Source organism: Somniosus microcephalus, unplaced genomic scaffold (genome assembly GCF_052327205.1).
Source record: "Somniosus microcephalus isolate GS21.2 unplaced genomic scaffold, FLI_Smic_1.0 unresolved_chr2, whole genome shotgun sequence".
Lineage (NCBI taxonomy): Eukaryota > Metazoa > Chordata > Chondrichthyes > Squaliformes > Somniosidae > Somniosus > Somniosus microcephalus.
Genome location: NW_028225180.1, coordinates 77,735,021 through 77,757,344, shown reverse-complemented (window position 1 = coordinate 77,757,344; position 22,324 = coordinate 77,735,021). Strand labels below are relative to the sequence as shown.

Genomic DNA, 22,324 nt, shown 5'->3' with positions numbered 1-22,324 from the left:
AGAAGCATTTAGATGAGCACTTGAAACACCATAGCATACAAGGCTACGGACCAAGTGCTGGAAAATGGGATTAGAATAGACAGGGCTTGATGGCCGGCGCGGACACGATGGGCCGAAGGGCCTCTTTCTGTGCTGTATAACTCTATGACTCTATGGCTGCACCATGTCTGGATGGCGAGGACTTTGAAGATCCCTTCCCCCTCTCTCCTTGCACATAGTCATAAATGCTTGCGGCATTTCATTACATTGAAGGAGCGAGATAATGGTTGGCTAAATACAAATTATCGTTTAAGTCTCGGGCTTCTTTTAAAAAAACAGATTAAGGACATCAAGAGACAGAAAACTGCTTTTTTTATCCTAAGCAGCAAGACATCTTTGGAAATGCAATTCCAAAATGGGTGGGCGGATGCAGAAGATTGTACCGTCTCCTATCCGGCTCCATGTCCGACTCACCTATCACCCTGTCCTTACTGACCTACACGAAAAGTTAGCATGCAGGTACAGCAAGCAATCAAAAAGGCAAATGGAATGTTGGCCTTTATTGTAAGGGGGTGTTGGTGTATAAAAGCAGGGAAGACCTGCTACAACTGTACAGGGTATCGGTGAGACCACACCTGGAGTACTGCGTACAGTTTTTATCTCCTTATTTAAGGAAGGATATACTTGCATTGGAAGCAGTTCAGAGACGATTCACTAGATTGATTCCAGAGATGAAGGGGTTGACTTATGAGGAAAGGTTGAGCAGGTTGGGCCGATACTCATTGGAATTTAGAAGAATGAGAGGGGATCTTATTGAAACATATAAGATACTGAGGGGGCTCAACAGGATAGATGCAGAGAGGATGTTTCCCCTCGGGGGGAAATCTAGAACTCGGGGGTGTAGTTTCAGAATAAAGGGTCGCCCTTTTAGAACTGAGATGAGGAGGAATTTCTTCTCTCAGAGGGTCGTAAATCTGTGGAATTTAGTAAGGCTCTAAGGGAATCAAGGGATATGGGGATCGGGCGGGAAGGCGGAGTTGAGGTGGAAGATCAGCCATGATCTCATTGAATGGCGGAGCAGGCTCGAGGGGCTGAATGGCCTCCTCCTATTTCTTATGTTCTTACCTAGCCTGATAACATTCAGATTGGCCACTTGACCAAGGTACCATAGCATGCCTGGCACCATGGGAACCATATCTTGCTGCCAATCTGAAGGGAGAGGTGAACTGGTGAGGAAGAGCTATGTTACCTGCGTAAAACTTCCCAGCACAGGAAGAGTGATGGTCCAACCATCTTTTACAAGTCGCTTCTTCGCGCCAGTCCCAGGGCTATGCATTAAGTTACCGCTGGTACCATCCCCGCAGAGTTGGAACGTGGAGAATCTTTGGGAACCTGAATGGCCTCAGGTTCTGTTCCCAGAGACTTGGAGAAAAGCATTTTTTTTTACTTCGTTTCTGCGATGTGGGCGTCGCTGGCAAGGCCCAGCATTTATTGCCCATCCCTAATTGCCCTTGAGAAGGTGGTGGTGAGCCGCCTTCTTGAACCGCTGCAGTCCGTGTGGTGAAGGTGCTCCCACAGTGCTGTTAGGGAGGGAGTTCCAGGATTTTGACCCAGCGACGATGAAGGAACGGCCGATATATTTCCAAGTCAGGATGGTGTGTGACTTGGAGGGGAACTTGGAGGTGACGGTGTTCCCGTGCGCCTGCTGCCCTTGTCCTTCTAGGTGGAAGAGGTCGCGGGTTTGGGAGGTGCTGCCGAAGAAGCCTTGGCGAGTTGCTGCAGTGCATCTTGTAGATGGTACACACTGCAGCCACGGTGCGCCGGTGGTGGAGGGAGTGAATGTTTCAGGTGGTGGGTGTGGTGCCAATCAAGCGGGCTGCTTTGTCCTGGATGGTGTCGAGCTTCTTGAGTGTTGTTGGAGCTGCACTCATCCAGGCAAGTGGAGAATATTCCATCACACTCCTGACTTGTGCCTTGTAGATGGTGGAAAGGCTTTGGGGAGTCAGGAGGTGAGACACTCGCCGCAGAATACCCAGCCTCTGACCTGCTCTTGTTGCCACAGTATTTATGTGGCTGGTCCAGTTAAGTTTCTGGCCAATGGAGACCCCCAGGATGTTGATGGTGGGGGATTGCGACTCTCTGGCCTGGAGTTTCCACTGGGTGGCCGTCTTTTCGTTCAGCGCCATTGGCCCGCCATTCGGCCAAACCCGCGCGAAAGATGGCGGAATTTCAAGCGCAAGTCACGCCCGGCGCCAATCGCGGTGCCGCCATCTTTAGCGCCGGCTGAAAAAAATCGCACTGGAGGCCGGCCCCGCCCACAAAAACCAGGCTCTTAAAATTAAACCGGTTCTTTTGGGCGCAAGGAGACGAATCGACACCTTTAAAAAGCCTTTTAAATATTAACTTTCTTTTTTAATTGACTAAGGAACTGAGTGCTGTGCCCCAGTATAACTGGAAAATCGGTCTGTGTCGTTCATTAAAGTCATTTTCAGTGATTTAAAATCGGGTTACTCGCAGGAGGTGAACGAGACACACTGATTAAAAAATGCTTATTTTTTTCTGATAAACCCATTTTCAGCTGCTTGAATCAAACTGCGCCCAGTTACCACTCTTAACTCTATCCAGGAATATTCTTTAAAAGCAAGACATTCTTTTTCAAAGAAAGTTGAGTTCTGTAACGCTGCCCGATCGCGCCAGTCCCGGGGGCAGGCTTTGCGTTCGCCAGTACGCAAATGAGTTTGAGCGGAAACCTGAGAGAGAGAGAGCGGAAAAAAACACTTCTTAAAACGGGAGTATCTTCGGTCGCAAATCGCGGCCGGCGTGCCGGGCACGCCCGAAGCAGAAACTCGCCCCCAGTGTCTGCACCTCGTCTGTCTTCATCCGGTATTCCTACCGCGTCGCGCATGGCAACCCTAAGCGACACGCCGACAATCGTATCGCTGTCTCCCTTTCTGTCAGACTTCCAATTGCAAAGTAGAATCTGTGTGTTCTTGAAGCTGTGAGTGTGTGTGACATTACCGAGGTAAACTGGATTAGCTCTAAGCCCAGGAATACGTAGAGTCGAAGAGACCTTCAGAGGTACTAGCTCAGCAATTGTTCTTGGCAGCGCTCGCAGATGAACACTTGAAGCGCTCGTACAACAGAGGCCTTAGAAAGGGGACAGAGGAGGTCCACCAGGACATGACCAGGGAGGGGGGACTTCAGTTATGGGGAGAGGTTGGAAAAGTTGGGACTGTTCTCCTTGGAACAGAGAAGGTGAAGAGGTGACCTAATCGAGGTTTTCAAGATGAAGAAAGAAAGACTTGCATTTATATAGCACCTTTGTAAGATTCTGAAAATTGTAATAAAACCGCTGCTACCATATGGAGATCGAAATTGCGAACGAGACGTGAGTTGATTAGGGACAGATTCAAAATGTAGGAAATTGGCAGGTGTTCTTTGTTTGTGAAGACACAATATGGTGGAAGTCAGCAGGGGGTCCTTTGCCTGGCGGTCAGTATGTGTTCTTTGTTTGAGAGGCTACATGGACAAGAAGGAAGAATGTGATTGGCAAGGAAGTCCCGCCCCCCACGCATCTCACAGGAACAGGAACGTGTCATGCGGAAGGAACTGCAATCAGGGAAGGTTTGGAGTGAAACTGACCTATCAGAGGGAGGCAGAGAGTGAGATAATGGAAGTAACCCAGGGGCAGGAGATTCAAAATTCAGAAGGAATGCCAAAGGAACCAAGAAGGATTCAGAAGAAGCCCAGAAGGCAGAGCAGGAGGAAGAATGAGCTGAGAAAGCTGACCAGTCTGTGTTTCAACTTACAATTTCCCTGGACCGATCACCCAGAGAGAAAGGAGTATGTATGAAAGTCGGACATAATATAGAAACATAGAAGATAGGAGCAGGAGTAGTAGGCCATTCAGCCCCTCGAGCCTGTCCTGCCATTTAATGAGATCATGGCTGATCATCCAAACTCAGTACCCTGTCCCTGCTTTCTCCCCATATCCCTTGATCCCTTTAGCCTTAAGAAATATATCTAACTCCTTCTTGAATATATTTAATGAATTGGCCTCTACTGCCTTCTGTGGTAGAGAATTCCACAGGTTCACCACTCTCTGGGTGAAGAAATTCCTCCTCATCTCTGTCCTTAGATGTTGTTAAAGGGGTACTTTTATGTATGTTTGAATTAATAAGTTGCAGGCATATTCATTGCCGAGAATTCTTTGAATTTATTGGCAAAGGTGCTTCGATGCACACTCGAATTTTGAACTATAGTGTGAATAAAGACCAATTTTATTGATCACATCCTTGACTGTCATTGTTAAGCTAATTCGTAATTCTCGAGGTCTGAACAGTAGAAAGAGAAAGGCTTACACCTTTCAGCTCCAAGCCCAGGAATATGAAGAATCGAAGAGACCTTCAGAGGTACGAGCTCGGCAATTGTTCTCGGCAGCGCTCGCAGATGAACGCGTGATGCCTTTGTAGGGAATTCAGGAGAAACTACTTTACCCAGAGAGTGGTGAGAAAGTGGAACTCGCTACCACAGGGAGTGGTTGAGGCGAATAGCAGAGATGTGTTTAAGGGGAAGCTCGACAAGCACATGAGCGAGAAGGGAATAGAGGGTTACGCTGATAGTGAGATGAGGAAAGACGAGAGGAGGCTCGAGTGGAGCATAAACGCCGGCACGGACTGGTTGGGCCGAATGCCCTGTTTCTGTGCCATATATCCGATGTAATTTTATGTAAACTATTAATTGAATGGGACTTGGGACATATCAAGCATATACTGGGGCTGGGGCTCTTTTCTCCAGAAAAAACAGAAAAGGCTGAGGGGTGACCTGATCGAGTTCTTCAAGATTACGAAAGGGTTCAATAGGGTCGACGTAGAGAAGATGTTTCCACTTGTGGGGGAGACCAGAACTAGGGGCCATCAATATAAGATCGTCACTAATAAACCCAATAGGGAATTCAGGAGAAACTTCTTTACCCAGAGAGTGGTGAGAATGTGGAACTCGCTACCACAGGGAGTGGTTGAGGCGAATAGTATAGATGCATTTAAGGGGAGGTTGGACAAGCATATGAGGGAGAAGGGAATAGAGGGTTATGCTGATAGATTTAGATGAGGAAAGACGGGAGGAGGCTTGAGTGGAGCATAAACGCCGGCATGGACTGGTTGGGCCGAATGGCCTGTTTCTGTGCTGTAAATCCCATGGAATCCTGCTGAGCAAAGGCCTTAGGAAAGGTACAGAGGAGGTTTACCAGGGATGGGGAACTTCAGCGCTGAGATGAGGTTGGAGAAGTTCGGACTGTTCTCCTTGGAACAGAGAAGGTGACCTAATAGAGGTTTTCAAGATGAGAGGCCTTGCTGGAGCAGATAAGAGAAAAACTATTCCCTCGATCAGTAACCAGAGGGCTCAGATTCCAAATCATTGGGAAAAGATCTTGAGGGGAGGTGAGGGGAAACGTTTACACTCGGGGAGCTGTCGGGGATCTGCGACAATGTTTCCCCCCCCCCACGTCATTTTTTTTTTCGGGCCCGGGCGGCCCATTCAGAGATTGGAGCGCGCGCGAACTTTAACCCTGCGGAGACGGGCCCCGGGATGCGCGGGACCGGCGGAGAGCCGCGCGGCGGACGGAGAACGTTGGTCTGGAACGCTCAGTCTTGAAAAAGATGGCGGAAGCCGATTGCCCCAAGAATTTTCAGAGGGAGTTGGGCGGGTGATGGAGGACGAGGAGCTCACAGGGTTACGGACAAACAGCGGGCGGGACGTGGGACTGAGCGGGACCGCTCCATCCAAGAGCCGGCACAGGCTCGACAGGCCCAACAACACCTTGCGTTTGTATGGCGCCTTTAACGTAGTAAAGTGAACCCCAGGAGCGATCATCAAACCAAATTTGACACCGAGCCCCACAAGGAGATATTAGGGCAAAAGCAAAATACTGCAGATGCTGGAAATCTGAGGTAAAAAGAGAGAATGCTGGAAATACTCAGCAGGTCAGGCAGCATCTGTGGAGAGAGAAACAGAGTTAACGTTTCAGGTCGATGACCTTTCGTCAGATCTGGAAAAAGTTGGAGATGAAAAAATTGTGTGCAGTTTTGGTCAGCTTATCTGAGGAAGGATGTTCTTGCCATGGAGGGAGTACAGCGAAGATTCACCAGACTGATACCTGGGATGGCAGGAATGACGTATGAGGAAAGATTGGGTCGATTGGGCTTATATTCGCTGGAGTTTAGAAGAATGAGAGGGGATCTCATTGAAACTTATAAAATTCTAACAGGACTAGACAGACTAGATGCAGGAAGGATGTTCCCGATGGCGGGGGAGTCCAGAACCAGGGGTCACAGTCTAAAGATAAGGGGTAAACCATTTAGGACAGAGATGAGGAGGAATTTCTTCACCCAGAGAGTGGTGAACCTGTGGAATTCTCTACCACAGAAGGCAGTTGAGGCCAATTCATTAAATATATTCAAGAAGGAGTTAGATATATTTCTTAAGGCTAAAGGGATCTAGGGATATGGGGAGAAGGCAGGGACAGGGTACTGAGTTTGGATATAACAACAGAAAATGCTGGAAAAACTCAGCAGGTCAGGCAACATCCATGGAGAGAAATTAGAGTCGGCGTTTCGGGTCGAAACCCTTTTTCAAAACTGGAAAGGAAATAAAATAGATCGAAGGCAGGGCTGCGATAGAACAAAAGAAGTAAAAGAGACAATAAAAGGTATTCAAAACCAGACGAGATGTTAATAGGCCGGTGGAGACAAAAGACAGCTGAGATTAGGTGTGAAGTGTACTGGCAGGATAAGAGACAGCTGCCAGGTGGGAGAGAGAAAAAAAAGGAAAGGGGGTGGGGGGGGGGAAGGAGGACCCAAAACACAAAGGGGTGGAAAAAAATATAAGTTAGAAAGTAACAGGGGCCGAGGTTATGATCTGAAATTGTTGAACTCGATATTGAGTCCGGAAGGCTGCAAAGTGCCTAATCGGAAGATGAGGCTATCGTACTGAGTTTGGATGATCAGCCATGATCTCATTGAATGGCGGAGCAGGCTCGAGGGGCCGAATGGCCGACTCCTGCTCCTATCTTCTATGTTTCTATGTAACAGGTTTTTAAGCAAGTGTAGGGGCAGGGAGAGGGAGGGGGAGGGAAGGAAAGAACAAAAGGGAAGGTCTGTGATAGGATGGAAGGCGGGAGAGATTAAGAGACAAAAGAGGTGATGGTGCAAGGCAAAAGGAGATGGTAATGGGACAAGTTAAGAAACAAAGGATGGCTCTAGATGAACTGTGAATGGCACTGGCAGAATGATCGACAGCTGCCATGTGAGAGAGAGAAAAAAAAATGCGAAAAAAACGAAGCTGGGGCAGAATTTATGGTCTGAAATTGTTGAACTCAATGTTGAGTCCAGAAGGCTGTAAAGTGCCGAATCGAAAGATGAGGTGCTGTTCCTCGAGCTTACGCTGAGCTTCCGTGGAACAGTGCAAGAGGCCGAGGACGGAGAGGCCAGAGTGGGTCAAAGCTTGGTCAATGAGGTCGGTTTTAAGGAGCGTCTTAAAGGAGGAGAGAGAGGCGGAGAGGTTTAGGGAGGGAATTCCAGAGCTCAGGGCCCCAGGCAGCTGAAGGCACGGCCGCCAATGGTGGAGCGATGGAAATCGGGGGGGGGGGGGATACGGAAGAGGCTGGAATTGGAGGAGCGCAGAGATCTGGGAGGGGTGAGGGGCTGGAGGAAGTTACAGAGATAGGGAGGGGGGGGCGGCGCGAGGGCCACGGAGGGATTTGAAAACGAGGATGAGAACAGAGTCCTCCGAGAAATCTGTCAGCACTAAATAAGAGAATGCAGCAGAGAAACAACAAGCCTTGCGGGTAAGGGAAGGAGCTAAATGACGTCACCTCTGGAGACTTGGCTCCACGCTTAATTAACGTAAAAATGTTTTTCTACATAATTCATTTATTTATGGAGTGAAATCTGTGAAGACAGTTTTCCTCCCCCCCCGAACTCAAAGCTTTAATAAAATGTCTTACTTGTAAATACTCGTCTGATGTGAGAAAACAAGACAACATCACTGCGTTCTGTGGGACCAGAGTTTCAAAGTGGATTATGCAATTGGAGTGAATCAAAGCGAAGAGCAGGATCTATGGGCCTTCCAGGAATCAAAGGACTCATCCAATCAATGGCATTAAGGACAGACATATTAACATCCCGCATGCAGCATGCGGCAGTTGGTGGTATCCACCCATATTAGGCAATGCAAGCCTCGAATGCAAGTGAATACAAAGCCACCAGTACTTAAGGAGCTCAAACTGGCCCACTCCAATGGCTTAGTGAGTTAATGCATCGTCCACTTTGTTACTGAGCCATCCAGTACTCCCCAAAACCTTTCCACCGTCTACAAGGCACAAGTCAGGAGTGTGATGGAATACTCTCCACTTGCCTGGATGAGTGCAGCTCCGACAACACTCAAGAAGCTCGACACCATCCAGGACAAAGCAGCCCGCTTGATCGGCACCCTGTCCACCGCCTTAAACATTCACTCCCTCCACCACCGGCGCACCGTGACTGCAGTGTGTACCATCTACAAGATGCACTGCAGCAACTCGCCAAGGCTTCTTCAGCAGCACCTCCCAAACCCGCGACCTCTTCCACCTCGAAGGACAAGGGCAGCAGGCGCACGGGAACACCACCACCTCCAAGTTCCCCGCCAAGTCACACACCATCCTGACTTGGAAATATATCGGCCGTTCCTTCATCGTCGTTGGGTCAAAATCCTGGAACTCCCTCCCTGACAGCGCTGTGGGAGAACCTTCACCACACGGACTGCAGTGGTTCAAGAAGGCGGCTCACCACCACCTTCTCAAGGGCAATTAGGGATGGGCAATAAATGCTGGGCCTCGCCAGCGACGCTCACATCCCAGGAATAAACAAATAATTTTTTAAAAGACAGGTAGGTCCCAGTTTCAATCTCCGGTCACTGGTGGTTTCCTGATCATCGCCAGGGTAGCATATGGAGTCCCAGAAGTTGCTTCAGTGCTCCTGGGTTTTTTCACTCTGAATCGATATCAGTGACTGTTGCTGGAACGTACACGTGTGGACGTCAGGCGAGGAGAAGATTTGCCGCGGCTATGATATCCCGAGCTGTCAAATACCCTGGCAACATTCCCAGTCAAAACTCATGTGGGAAATGGCCAACTGAGCACAGCTCCCGAAGCTCTAACCCCCGTAAGAGTCGGCGCATTCCCAGGAGTCGGGAGGTGTGAGGGTGGGAAGAGGAGGAGAGAATTGGGAATGGTTTTCCTCTTATCTGCTCACAAAACAGTGTCAGCCGTGGCGCAGTGGGTAGCGCACTCTCCTCGGAGTCAGAAGGTCGTGGGTTCAAGTCCTACTCCAGGGACTTGAGCACATGAAGCTAGGCAGACACTCCAGTGCAGTGCTGAGGGAGCGCCGCACTGTCGGAGGGGCAGTACTGAGGGAGCGCCGCACTGTCGGAGGGGCAGTACTGACGGAGCGCCGCACTGTCGGAGGGGCGGTACTGAGGGAGCGCCGCACTGTCGGAGGGGTAGTACTGAGGGAGCGCCGCACTGTCGGGGGGCAGTACTGAGGGAGCGCCACACTGTCGGAGGGGCAGTAATGAGGGAGCGCCGCACTGTCGGAGGGGCAGTACTGAGGGAGTGCCGCACTGTCGGAGGTCAGTAATGAGGGAGCACCGCACTGTCGGAGGGGCAGTACTGAGGGAGCGCCGCACTGTCGGAGGGGCAGTACTGAGGGAGTGCCGCACTGTCGGGGGGGGGGGCAGTACTGAGGGGGGGCCAGTACTGAGGGAGCGCCGCACTGTCGGAGGGGCAGTACTGAGGGAGTGCCGCACTGTCGGAGGGGCAGTACTGAGGGAGCGCCGCACTGTCGGAGGGGCAGTACTGAGGGAGCGCCGCACTGTTGGAGGGGTAGTACTGAGGGAGTGCCGCACTGTTGGAGGGCAGTAATGAGGGAGCGCCACACTGTCGGAGGGGCTGTACTGAGGGAGCGCCACACTGTCGGAGGGGCTGTACTGAGGGAGTCCCGCTCTGCCCTCTCAGGTGGACGTATAAGATCCCATGGCCAGTATTTCGAAGAAGAGCAGGGGATTTCTCCCCAAGGTCCTGGGGCCAATATTTACCCTTCAACCAACATAACTAAAAAAGATGATCTGGTCATTATCGCATTGCTGTTTGTGGGAGCTTGCTTTGCACAAATTGGCTGCCGCGTTTCCTACATTACAACAGTGACTACACTTCAAAAAGTGCTTTGAGGCGTCCGGTGGTCGTGAAAGGCGCTGTAGAAATGCAAGTCTTTTGTTCTTTCTCTCAACATCCTATAAACCTCGATTAGGTCATCTCTTCACCTTCTCTGATCCAAGGAGAACAGTCCCAACTTTTCCAACCTCTCCCCATAACTGAAGTCCCCCCTCCCTGGTCACGTCCTGGTGGACCTCCTCTGTCCCCTTTCTAAGGCCTCTGTTGTACGAGCGCATCAAGTGTTCATCTGCGAGCGCTGCCGACAACAATTGCTGAGCTCGTAGCTCTGAAGGTCTCTATAACTCTTCGTATTCCTGGGTTTAGAGCTAATCCAGTTTGCCTCGGTAATGTCACACACACGCACAGCCTCAAGAACACACAGATTCTACTTTGCAATCGGACGTCTGACAGAAAGGGAGACAGCGATACGAATGTCGGCGTGTCGCTCGCGGTTGCCGTGTGCGACGCGGTAGGAATACCGGCTGAAGACAGACGAGGCGCAGACACTGGGGGCGACTTTCTGCTTTAGGCGTGCCCGGTGCGCCAGCCGCGATTTGCAACCGAATATACTCCCATTTTAAGAAGTGTTTTATTTTTCTCTCTCTCGGGTTTCCGCTCAAACTCATCTGCGTACCGGCGAACGCAAAACCTGCCCCCGGCACCGGCGCGATCGGGCAGCGTTACAGAACGCAACTTTCTTTGAAAAAGAATGTCTTGCTTTTAAAGAATATTCCTGGATAGAGTTAAGAGCGGTAACTGGGCGCAGTTTGATTCAAGCAGCTGAAAATGGGTTTATCACAAAAAAATAAGCATTTTTTAATCAGTGTTTCTTGTTCACCTCCTGCGAGTAACCCGATTTTAAATCACTGAAAATGACTTTAACGAACAACACAGACCCATTTGTTAGTTATACTGGGGCACAGCACTCAGTTCCTTAGTCAATTAAAATAAGATTATGTTTAAAAGGCTTTTAAAAGGTGTCGATTAGTGTCTGACGGAAGAAAACTACTGGGCACTTGGTCTGAGTATTAAACAAAGCTTTAATCAACTGTTTTTCAACATGGAGATCTAGTTGTGTCCTTCACTAGTCCCTGTTAAAGAATGTCCTGAGCAAGCTGGGCCCATGCCCGAGTATTTATACTTTCCCTGTACAGCGCCACCAGCAGGCCACCCAGTATTATTTCATAAGTCATTTCCACATGAATGACGAGATTCATGTCAGTGCCCTTGCGCCTAAAAGAACCAGTTTAATTTTAAGAGCTATATTATAGCCCCTCAAACGGACGCAATTAGCGGGAACACGCCACGGCGACTCATTCGATCTGAGCGGTCTGCTGCCAGTGTGATTTTTTTTTTCAACCGGCACGAAAGATGGCGGATACTCGATTGGCGCCGGGCGGAATTTGCTGCTGGAAATCCCGCCATCTTTCACGTCGGTTTGGCCGAATCACGTCAAGGAAACCGGCGCGCTGCTCCCGTGGCGCCGCGAAGTTCGCGCCGCCGATCTTCACGAACAGGGTGGCGGAGGATCATGGGTGGATTTCGCCGTTCATCAATCCGGGGGGTAGTGTCACTGGACGAGCGGCGCCCCACATGAAATGGCTGCCCCGTCGTGACGCGTTCCCCCCGTACACAATGGCTGCCCCGTCATGACGCGAGCCTCCCGGTACAAAATGGCTGCCCCGTCGTGACGCGTGCCCCCATACAAAATGGCTTCCCCGTCGTGACGCGCATGCCCCCTGCTCAAAATGGCTGCCCCATCATGATGCAAGCACCCCGTACAAAATGGCTGCCCCGTCGTGACACGTGCCCCCATACAAAATGGCTGCTCCATCATGACGCGCGTGTTCCCCCGTACAAAATGGCTGCCCCAAATTCGGCCTTGCCTGCAGCTCTAAAGCATAAAGCAGAACGACAGTAGCGAGGCTTGTATTTATTTACTTTTTTTTCCCGATTTTCTCCCCTCTCCATGATTCTCCCACATCCAGCATTCCGTTAGCCTTTTTGAATATTTTCTGTACCTGTTCATGACATTTTAATGATCTATGTACCTGGACCTCCCAAGTCTCTTTGGACCTCCACTGCTTTTAGCTTTTCACCATTTAGAAAGTACCCTGTTCTATCTTTTTTAGGTCCAATCTGTTCCCCTTGATATTTTGAAAACTTCGATTAGATCACTCCTTAAATTCCAGGGTGTACAAGCCTAGTTTGTGTAATCTTTCCTCCTAACTTAACCCCTGGCATTCATGATAACACTGAACGGCGGAGCAGGCTCGAGGGGCTGTATGACCGATTCCTGGTCCTAGTTCTTCAGTATTTACAGGGGGTCCCGGGGAGTGTGTCAGTATTTACAGGGGGTCTCTGGGAGTGTCCGTATTTACAGGGGGGTCCCCGGGAGTGTGTCAGTATTTACAGGGGGTCCCCGGGAGTGTGTCAGTATTTACAGGGAGTCCCCGGGAGTGTGTCAGTATTTACAGGGGGTCCCAGGGAGTGTGTCAGTATTTACAGGGTGTTCCCGGGGAGTGTCAGTATTTACAGGAGGTCCCCGGGAGTGTGTCAGTATTTACAGGAGGTCCCCGGGGAGTGTGTCAGTATTTACAGGGGGTCCCCGGGAGTGTGTCAGTATTTACAGGGGGTCCCCGGGAGTGTGTCAGTATTTACAGGGAGTCCCCGGGAGTGTGTCAGTATTTACAGGGGGTCCCAGGGAGTGTGTCAGTATTTACAGGGTGTTCCCGGGGAGTGTCAGTATTTACAGGAGGTCCCCGGGAGTGTGTCAGTATTTACAGGAGGTCCCCGGGGAGTGTGTCAGTATTTACAGGGGGTCCCCGGGAGTGTGTCAGTATTTACAGGGGGTCCCCGGGAGTGTGTCAGTATTTACAGGGAGTCCCCGGGAGTGTGTCAGTATTTACAGGGGGTCCCAGGGAGTGTGTCAGTATTTACAGGGTGTTCCCGGGGAGTGTCAGTATTTACAGGAGGTCCCCGGGGAGTGTGTCAGTATTTACAGGGGGTTCCCTGGGGAGTGTGTCAGTATTTACAGGGGGGTCCCCGGGAGTGCATCAGTGTTTACAGAGAGTCCCTGGGAGTGTGTCAGTATTTACATGGGGTCCCCGAGAGTTTGTCTGTAATTACAGGGGGTTCCCGGGGAGTGTGTCAGTATTTACAGGGGGTCCCCGGGGAGTGTGTCAGTATTTACAGGGGGTCCCCGGGAGTGTGTCAGACCTTTCGATTGAGGTGTGGCCACGTACTCATGCAACTTGTGGGGAATGTTGCCTGGGAGTGTGGCAATATTCACGGGGACCTCCTGCAAATACTGACACGCTCCACAGGGACCCTCTGCCAATCTGTCAACCTCCCAGCGCTCCCTTGTAAATACTGACGCATCCCACAGGGACCCGCCTGTAAATATTGCTGCGCTCCCAGAGGGCCACTGCCCTAACCTAAAAATAGGCTCTTTTTTTGCTTCTAAACCCAAGAGCACGACCCAAAGAGTGTGTCAGTATTTACAGGGGGTCCCCGGGAGTGTGTCACTATTTACAGGGGGTCCCCGGGTGTGTGTCAGTATTTACAGGGAGTCCCCGGGAGTGTGTCAGTATTTACAGGGGTACCCCCGGGAGGGTGTCAGTATTTACAGGGGTACCCCCGGCAGTGTGTCAGTATTTACAGGGGTACCCCCGGGAGTGTGTCAGTATTTACAGGGGGTCCTGGGGAGTGTGTCAGTATTTACAGGGGGTCCTGGGGAGTGTGTCAGTATTTACAGGGGGTCCTGGGGAGTGTGTCAGTATTTACAGGGGGTCCTGGGGAGTGTGTCAGTATTTACAGGGGGTCCCCGGGTGTGTGTCTGTATTTACAGGTGGTCCCTGGGAGTGTGTCTGTATTTACAGGGGGTCCCCAAGAGTGTGTCAGTGTTTACAGGTGGACCCCAAGAGTGTGTCAGTGTTTACAGGGAGTCCCCGGGAGTGCGTCAGTATTTACAGGGAGTCCCCGGGAGCATGTCAGTATTTACAGGTGGTCCCCGGGAGTGTGTCTATTTACAGGGGATCCCCCAGGAGTGTGTCTATTTACAGGGGATCCCCGGGAGTGTGTTAGTATTTACAGGGGGTCCCCGGGAGTGTGTCATTATTTACAGGGGGTCCGCGGGAGTGTGTCAGTATTTACAGGGGGTCCCCGGGAGTGTGTCAGTATTTACAGGGGGGTCCCTGGGAGACTGTCAGTATTTACAGGGTGTCCCCGGGAGTGTGTCAGTATTTACACAGTGTCTCCGGGTGTGTGTCGGTATTTACAGGGGGTCCCCGGGAGTGTGTCAGTATTTACAGGGGGTCCCTGGGAGTGTGTCATTATTTACAGGGGGTCCCCGGGAGTGTGTCAGTATTTACAGGGTGTCCCCGGGAGTGTGTCAGTATTTACAGGGGGGTCCCCGGGAGTGTGTCAGTATTTACAGGGGGTCCCCGGGAGTGTGTCAGTATTTACAGGGGGGTCCCTGGGAGACTGTCAGTATTTACAGGGTGTCCCCGGGAGTGTGTCAGTATTTACACAGTGTCTCCGGGTGTGTGTCGGTATTTACAGGGGGTCCCCGGGAGTGTGTCAGTATTTACAGGGGGTCCCTGGGAGTGTGTCATTATTTACAGGGGGTCCCCGGGAGTGTGTCAGTATTTACAGGGTGTCCCCGGGAGTGTGTCAGTATTTACAGGGGGGTCCCCGGGAGTGTGTCAGTATTTACAGGGGGTCCCCGGGAGTGTGTCAGTATTTACAGGGGGTCCCCGGGAGTGTGTCAGTATTTACAGGAGGTCCCAGGGGAGTGTGTCAGTATTTACAGGGGGGTCCCTGGGAGAGCGTCAATATTTACAGGGTGTCCCCGGGAGTGTGTCAGTATTTACAGGGGTGGTCCCCCGGGAGTGTGTCAGTATTTACAGGGGGGTCCCTGGGAGAGCGTCAATATTTACAGGGTGTCCCCGGGAGTGTGTCAGTATTTACAGGGGTGGTCCCCGGGGAGTGTGTAAGTATTTACAGGGGGTCCCGGGAGTGTGTCAGTATTTACAGGGGGTCCCCGGGAGTGTGTCAGTATTTACAGGAGGTCCCTGGGGAGTGTGTCAGTATTTACCGAGGGTCCTCGAGTGTGTCAGTATTTACAGGGGGTCCCCGGGGAGTGTGTCAGTATTTACAGGGGGTTCCTGGGGAGTGTGTCAGTATTTACAGGGGGTTCCTGGGGAGTGTGTCAGTATTTACAGGGGTCCCCGGGCAGTGTGTCAGCATTTACAGGAGGTCCCCGGTCAGTGTGTCAGTATTTACAGGAGTTCCCGGGGGTGTGTTTGTATTTACAGGGGTTCCCCGGGAGTGTGTCAGTATTTACAGGGAGTCCCCGGGCTGTGTGTCAGACCTTTCAATTGAGGTGTGGCCACGTGCGCATGCAACTTGTGGGGAATGTTGCCTGGGAGTGTGGTAATATTCACGGGGACCTCCTGCAAATATTGATACGCTCCACAGGGACCCTCTGCCAATCTGTCACCCTCCCAGCGCTCCCTTGTAAATACTGACGCATCCCACAGGGACCCGCCTGTAAATATTGCTGCGCTCCCAGAGGGCCCCTGCCCTAACCTAAAAATAGGCGCTTGTTTTGTTTTTAAACCCAAGAGCACAACACACAGAGGCACTGCCTGGCGGAGTGTGGTCACTGCCTGTTAACTCACACCAGCCAATCATCTTTATTCTACGCCGGTGCCCAAGTCGTGATCACGTGGACAGTGGATCAGCCAATCATCGGCCCGGATTCTGTTTCCGCCACCAGAATTGTACCCAGTGCTCCAAGTGTGGTCCGACCAAGGTTCGATACAAGTTTATACGATACAAGTTCACTCGCCATCGAGCTGGGGTGTTTTTTTGTATTGTCACGGGTGCTTGGCTGGATGGTGTCGAGGGAACTCTACGCTACATCTAACCTGCGCAATACCTGAGTTGAGGAGTGTTTGATGCTGAAACTGTGATCGCACTAGAGAGGGTGCAGAGGAGATTTACGAGGATGTTGTCAGGACTGGAGAATTGTGACACATCCCACTGCGCATTATGGGCAGGACCGTTGTAAAATTAACGGAAGTTGGGGCCGAAATTGCAAGGAATTTTCCTACATTTCTCGGGAGAAAGTGGGACTGTCGTGAATCTGCATCGGTAGTCGCTGTTTATTTATTAACCTCACCCCCCCCACTCCACTCCTGGATCCCCGAATCAAGCTTCTCAACCTCTTCGTGTTGTCGCTCCTCGCCCAGTTCTTACCAGCGCCCCAACACTCAACCTTTGTCTTTGATGCTATTGGCTCGCCGATCCCTATCTGGAGTCACCTGAGGATGTGATCTTCAAGGGCAGCAACATTCAGGAGTAAATATGTGCTGTTTAATCCGTTATGTGATCGCACTCGAGGGGGTGCAGAGGAGATTTACGAGGATGTTGCCAGGACTGGGGAATTTTAGCTATGAGGGAAGATTGGACAGGCTGGGGTTGTTTTCTTTGGAACAGAGGAGGCTGAGGGGAGATTTAATTGGGGTGTATAAAATTATGAGGGGCCTAGATAGAGTGGACAGGAAGGACCTATTTCCCTTAGCAGAGAGGTCAATAACCAGGGGGCAGAGATTTGAAGTAATTGGTAGAAGGATTAGAGGGGAGTTGAGACCATTTTTCACCCAGAGGGTGGTGGGGGTCTGGAACTCACTGCCTGAAATGGTGGTCGAGGCAGAAACCCTCATCACATTTAAAAAGTACTTGGATATGCACTTGAAGTGCTGTAACCTACAGGGCTACGGACCAAGAGCTGGAAAGTGGGATTAGGCTGGAGAGCTCTTTGTCGGCCGGCACGGACACGATGGGCCGAATGGCCTCCTTCTATGCCATAAACTACAATTCTATGGGCTCGACTTTCCAAGCCCCGTGGAGGTGGGTTTGGAGGCGGGAGTGGTGGGAAAATTGCAGAATCGGCGGGGGGGGGGGGGGAGGGTGGCAGGGTGGCAGGAACCCATCCCACCCCCAACCCGCCTCCGTGCCAATGTCCCAGGAGGTGGGTACCCGACCTGTGCTGGGAGCCGCCTCCCCGAGGCGGGAAGGGGATTAGTGCCAATTAACTGCCAGTTAACAGGCAGTTTTTTGCCTAATCCCTATTTTTAGCCCTGAAGTGTGGGTTTCCCGACGGCTCCGAACCACGCCAAGTTAGCGAGGTGGACCGTCGGGTTGCAGGGGTCGAGATGTCCGTTGTGCAGGTGAGTGATGGGTGCATGTGTGCAGAGGTACGTGTGTGAGGTAAGTGTGAAGTGTTTTAATAAGTTTTACTTACCTTTACTTTCTCCTGCAGGCTTCCTTCCTTCAGTTCTCGGGAGTCCCTCAGTTCACCGGCACAGAAAGCAAAATGGCCGCTGAAGTGTCAAAATCTGCAGCATTCTGCTTTCTGGTCTGGAGAGCTCGCTAACTGAGTCTGAGTAGAAGGACTCAAGTTAGAAGACAGATTGTCAGTGTTTGACTGCAAACGCTGATTTTTCATCTGTCAAAAGCTCTTGACAGATGAAATGTCAATCGCTGACATCACCAGTAACCAGGTGTCCCTTAATTGGCCTGCTGAGCCCGCTGGGCGGGCTTAACAAGGTCAAGCAAGGGAAAATAGCGTGGGTTGGCCACAAGTCGATGGAGGCGGGACTACAACCCCAAAAGTGGGAGTCCCGTCTCCATCACGTCCCCATTGACAAAATCCAGCCCTAGGATTCCGTGACTGGGCGCAGTAACAGAAGACAGTTCTCGGCCACGGCACTGACAGCTCTGATCTTGATGAATGCACAGCAAATTCCAGAAGCTTTGGGGGAGTTTTTTGTGTGTGTGTGGAGCCAGATTGTGCTGTGAGCCAAGCAAGAATTATCGTAAAACCAGCGGACATGAGCAGATTTGACGCGGGCTGCGTAACCTGTGGGTGAAAGGAGAGGGGTGCGGCGCAGGTATCACTGAGCCAGCACGGCGCGCTGGGTGAGCCCGGGTGTCCTACTGTTGAACGTCCCCCGTTGTGCGGTTAAAAGGCCCAGCGCACGCAGAGTTAATCGCGTGATTATTGGCAGGTTTGCTAAGCAGCTGCGATTCTGACGGCGGTCACAGCGAGGTGGGAATATAATTCACTCTTCTATTTTTCTCTCTCTCTCTCGCAGATTGACATCTCGTAACGCTGCTTGGAGGGGGAAACGGTGACCACAGACAGGCGGCGAGATGGGACAGCGTACGTGATGGGTTTGAAAGGACGGAGCACGCTGACGTGACCTCCACCCCCGACCCCACCCCCCCGCCCCCATCCCCACCTGCCCTCTCGCTCTTTCTTATCCCGGTCTTTCTCGCTCTCTGTGCTGGTGGCTCCGTCTCGCTGTGGAGTGCCGTTGACACCCTCTGGCAAGTTCAGGAGTCGGAACCGACGCGTCATGCTGCCTTCTGCAGCGAGGCAGCATCAGGTTGCGGCCCTCATCTCTTGAACAAGAAGCTGGGCGGAGGGGGTAAAAAAAAACAACCCAAGGAGGAATAGGAACAGGAGGGGCAGGACCTTGTTTCTGAATCTTCTGCTGGCATTTTTAATGGAGAAAGCTAAAAGGACCTCGTGTGAAGATGGAGGGATATATGTGAAGATAGTTTTCAATGCCCCCAAGAACGGTTTTCAGCAACTCGCTGTGCTGTGGAATTAGTGAAGTGTGTCGTGAAGGATATCTCAGGCCGGTGGTTGTGCCAGGAGCTATTCTGGGTATCAACGCCAATCCCCACTGTGCCACACATGTGCGCAAGGAACTATCTCTGATACTTTGGCCGCTTGGTGGTGCTTTGTCTTGGGGGGGGGGTGGCGAGCGGGTTTCTGAATGTAGAGAAGTGGACTGTCCTTCCGCAGTGTCTGAAATTCTACCCGTCGGGATTTAAGACTTGACGCCTCCGATGAAGATGGTGCTTGACAAAACGGCTGAGGCCAAGCTGCTGGGGCTGGCTGTCCTCCTGGTGTGCACCGTCGTCCTCAATGGCGCCCTGGAGTTTGGCGGGACGGCAGGCCAGTGGGCCAGGTACGCCCGCTGGGACGCGGGCTCGCAGGGCGAGCTGAGCTTCAGCCTGAAGACCAACATCTCCAAGTCCCTGCTGCTGTACGTGGACGACGGCGGCTACTGCGACTTCCTGGAGCTGATGATCATCGACAGCCGCCTGCGGCTCCGCTTCACCATCTTCTGCGTCGAGCCCGCCACCCTGCACATGGACACCAAGGTGGACGACGACCGGTGGCACATGGTCCTCCTGACGCGCAACTACCGCGAAACCATGCTGGTCGTGGACACCGAGGCCAAGACAGCGGAGGTGAAGTCCAAGAGGAGGGACATGACGGTGGCCAGCGATCTCTTTGTGGGCGGAATCCCGCCTGATGTGCGGCTGTCGACGCTAACCTCCAGCACGGTGAAGTACGAGCTGCCCTTTAAAGGTTTGATCGCCAACCTGAAGGTGGGAGACACTCCCCCAGTGCTCCTCGGCAGCCAGGGAATCCAAAACGATATGGAATATCTTTGCTCCAAGCAGAATCCCTGCCTGAACGGAGGCGTGTGCTCTGTGCTTAACAGCAAGGTTGTGTGCGACTGCGCCGAGACTGGATTCCAAGGGAAGGTTTGCAATGAAGGTAGGAGACATTTCAACGTCACGATACTCTGTGCGCTGTTTAACGTACCACATCCTGTGTCATACAGTACTGTACGCGGAGTAACACACACAGCTAGCTTGATACTGAACCTGGAGTAACACACAGAGCTAGTTTGATACTGTACATGGAGTAACACACAGAGCTAGCTTGATACTGAACCTGGAGTAACACACACAGCTAGCTTGATACTGAACCTGGAGTAACACACACAGCTAGCTTGATACTGAACCTGGAGTAACACACAGAACTAGCTTGATACTGTACATGGAGTAACACACACAGCTAGTTTGATACTGAACCTGGAGTAACACACACAGCTAGCTTGATACTCAACCTGGAGTAACACACACAGCTAGCTTGATACTGTACATGGAGTAACACACACAGCTAGTTTGATACTGAACCTGGAGTAACACACACAGCTAGCTTGATACTCAACCTGGAGTAACACACACAGCTAGCTTGATACTGTACATGGAGTAACACACACAGCTAGTTTGATACTGAACCTGGAGTAACACACAGCTAGTTTGATACTGAACCTGGAGTAACACACAGTTAGCTTGATACTGAACCTGGAGTAACACACACAGCTAGCTTGATACTGAACCTGGAGCAACACACACAGCTAGCTTGATACTGAACCTGGAGTAACACACACAGCTAGCTTGATACTGAACCTGGAGTAACACACAGAGCTAGCTTGATACTGAACCTGGAGTAACACACAGAGCTAGCTTGATACTGAACCTGGAGTAACACACAGAGCTAGCTTGATACTGAACCTGGAGTAACACACACAGCTAGCTTGATACTGAACCTGGAGTAACACACAGAGCTAGCTTGATACTGAACCTAGAGTAACAGACACTGTTACTCTGATACTGAACCTAGAGTAATACACACAGCTAGCTTGATACTGAACCTGGAGTATCAGTCACAGCTAGCTTGATACTCAACCCGGAGTAACACACACACAGCTAGCTTGATACTGAACCTGGAGTATCAGTCACAGCTAGCTTGATACTGAACCTGGAGTATCAGTCACAGCTAGCTTGATACTGAACCTGGAGTATCAGTCACAGCTAGCTTGATACTGAACCTGGAGTATCAGTCACAGCTAGCTTGATACTCAACCCGGAGTAAAACACACACAGCTAGCTTGACACTGAACCTGGAGTAACACACACACAGCTAGCTTATCACTGAACCTGGAGTAACAGACACAGCTAGCTTGATACTGAACCTGGAGTAACAGGTGCAGTTACTCTGATACTGAACCTGGAGGAACACACACAGTTACTCTGATACTGAACCCAGAGTAACAGACACAGTTACTCTGATACTGATATAGATTGGACTAACCAAATTAGTAACAATACTCTGGAGGAGGAATTCCTGGAGTGTTTACGGGATGGTTTCCTTGGCCAATATGTCGAGGAACCAACCAGAAATCAGGCCATCTTAGACTGGGTATTAAGTAACAAGAAAGGATTAATTAGAAATCTTCTTGTACGAGGCCCCTTGGGTCGGAGCGATCATAATATGATCGAATTCTTCATTAAGATGGAGAATTAAGTAGTTGACTCAGAGACTAGGGTCCTGAATTTAAATAAAGGAAACTACGATGGTCTGAGGCGCGAATTGGGTAGGATTGATTGGGGAATGTCACTCAAAGGGTTAATGGTGGATAGGCAATGACAAACTTTCAAAGACCGCATGGATGAACTACAGAATTTGTTCATCCCAGTTTGGCATAAAAATAAAACAAAAAAGATGACTCAACCATGGCTAACGAGGGAAATTAGGGATAGCATAAGATCCAAGGAGAGGACATATAAATTGGCCAGAAAAAGCAGTAATCCAGAGGATTGGGAGCAGTTTAGGATTCAACAAAGGAGGACAAAGGGATTAATTAAGAAAGGGAAAATAGAATATGAGAGTAAGCTTACAGGGAACATAAAAACTGACTGTAAAAGCTTTTATAGATATGTGAAGAGAAAAAGATTGGTGAAGTCAACCGTAGGTCCCTTGCAGTCAGAATCAGGGGAATTTATAATGGGGAACAAAGAAATGGCAGACCAACTAAATACATATTTTGGTTCTGTCTTCACAAAGGAGGAAACAAATAACCTCCCAGAAATGTCGGGGAACATAGGGTCTGATGAAAGGGAGGAACTGAAAAATCAGTATTTGTAGGGAAATGGTGTTAGGGAAATTGATGGGATTGAAGGCTGATAAATCCCCAGGGCCTGATAATCTACATCCTAGGGTACTTAAGGAAGTGGCCCTAGAAATAGTAGATGAATTGCTGAACATCTTCCAACATTCGATGGAATCTGGAACAGTACCCATGGATTGGAGGGTAGCTAATGTTACCCCACTATTCAAAAAAGGTGGTAGAGAGAAAACGGGGAATTACAGACCGG

The 22,324-nt window shown here is 50.7% G+C and overlaps 1 protein-coding gene across 1 annotated transcript in view; it reads left to right on the top strand.

Annotated features, from left to right (window-relative positions):
• Positions 1 to 22,324, top strand: part of LOC147092842 (neurexin-2-like) — a 1,315,750-nt gene that overhangs the window by 103,926 nt on the left and 1,189,500 nt on the right. The window contains exon 2 of the mRNA XM_085975700.1: positions 18,391 to 19,874. Coding sequence (XP_085831826.1) covers positions 19,154 to 19,874 — 721 coding nt within the window. The 5' untranslated portion in view covers positions 18,391 to 19,153. The remainder of the gene's footprint in view (positions 1 to 18,390; positions 19,875 to 22,324) is intronic.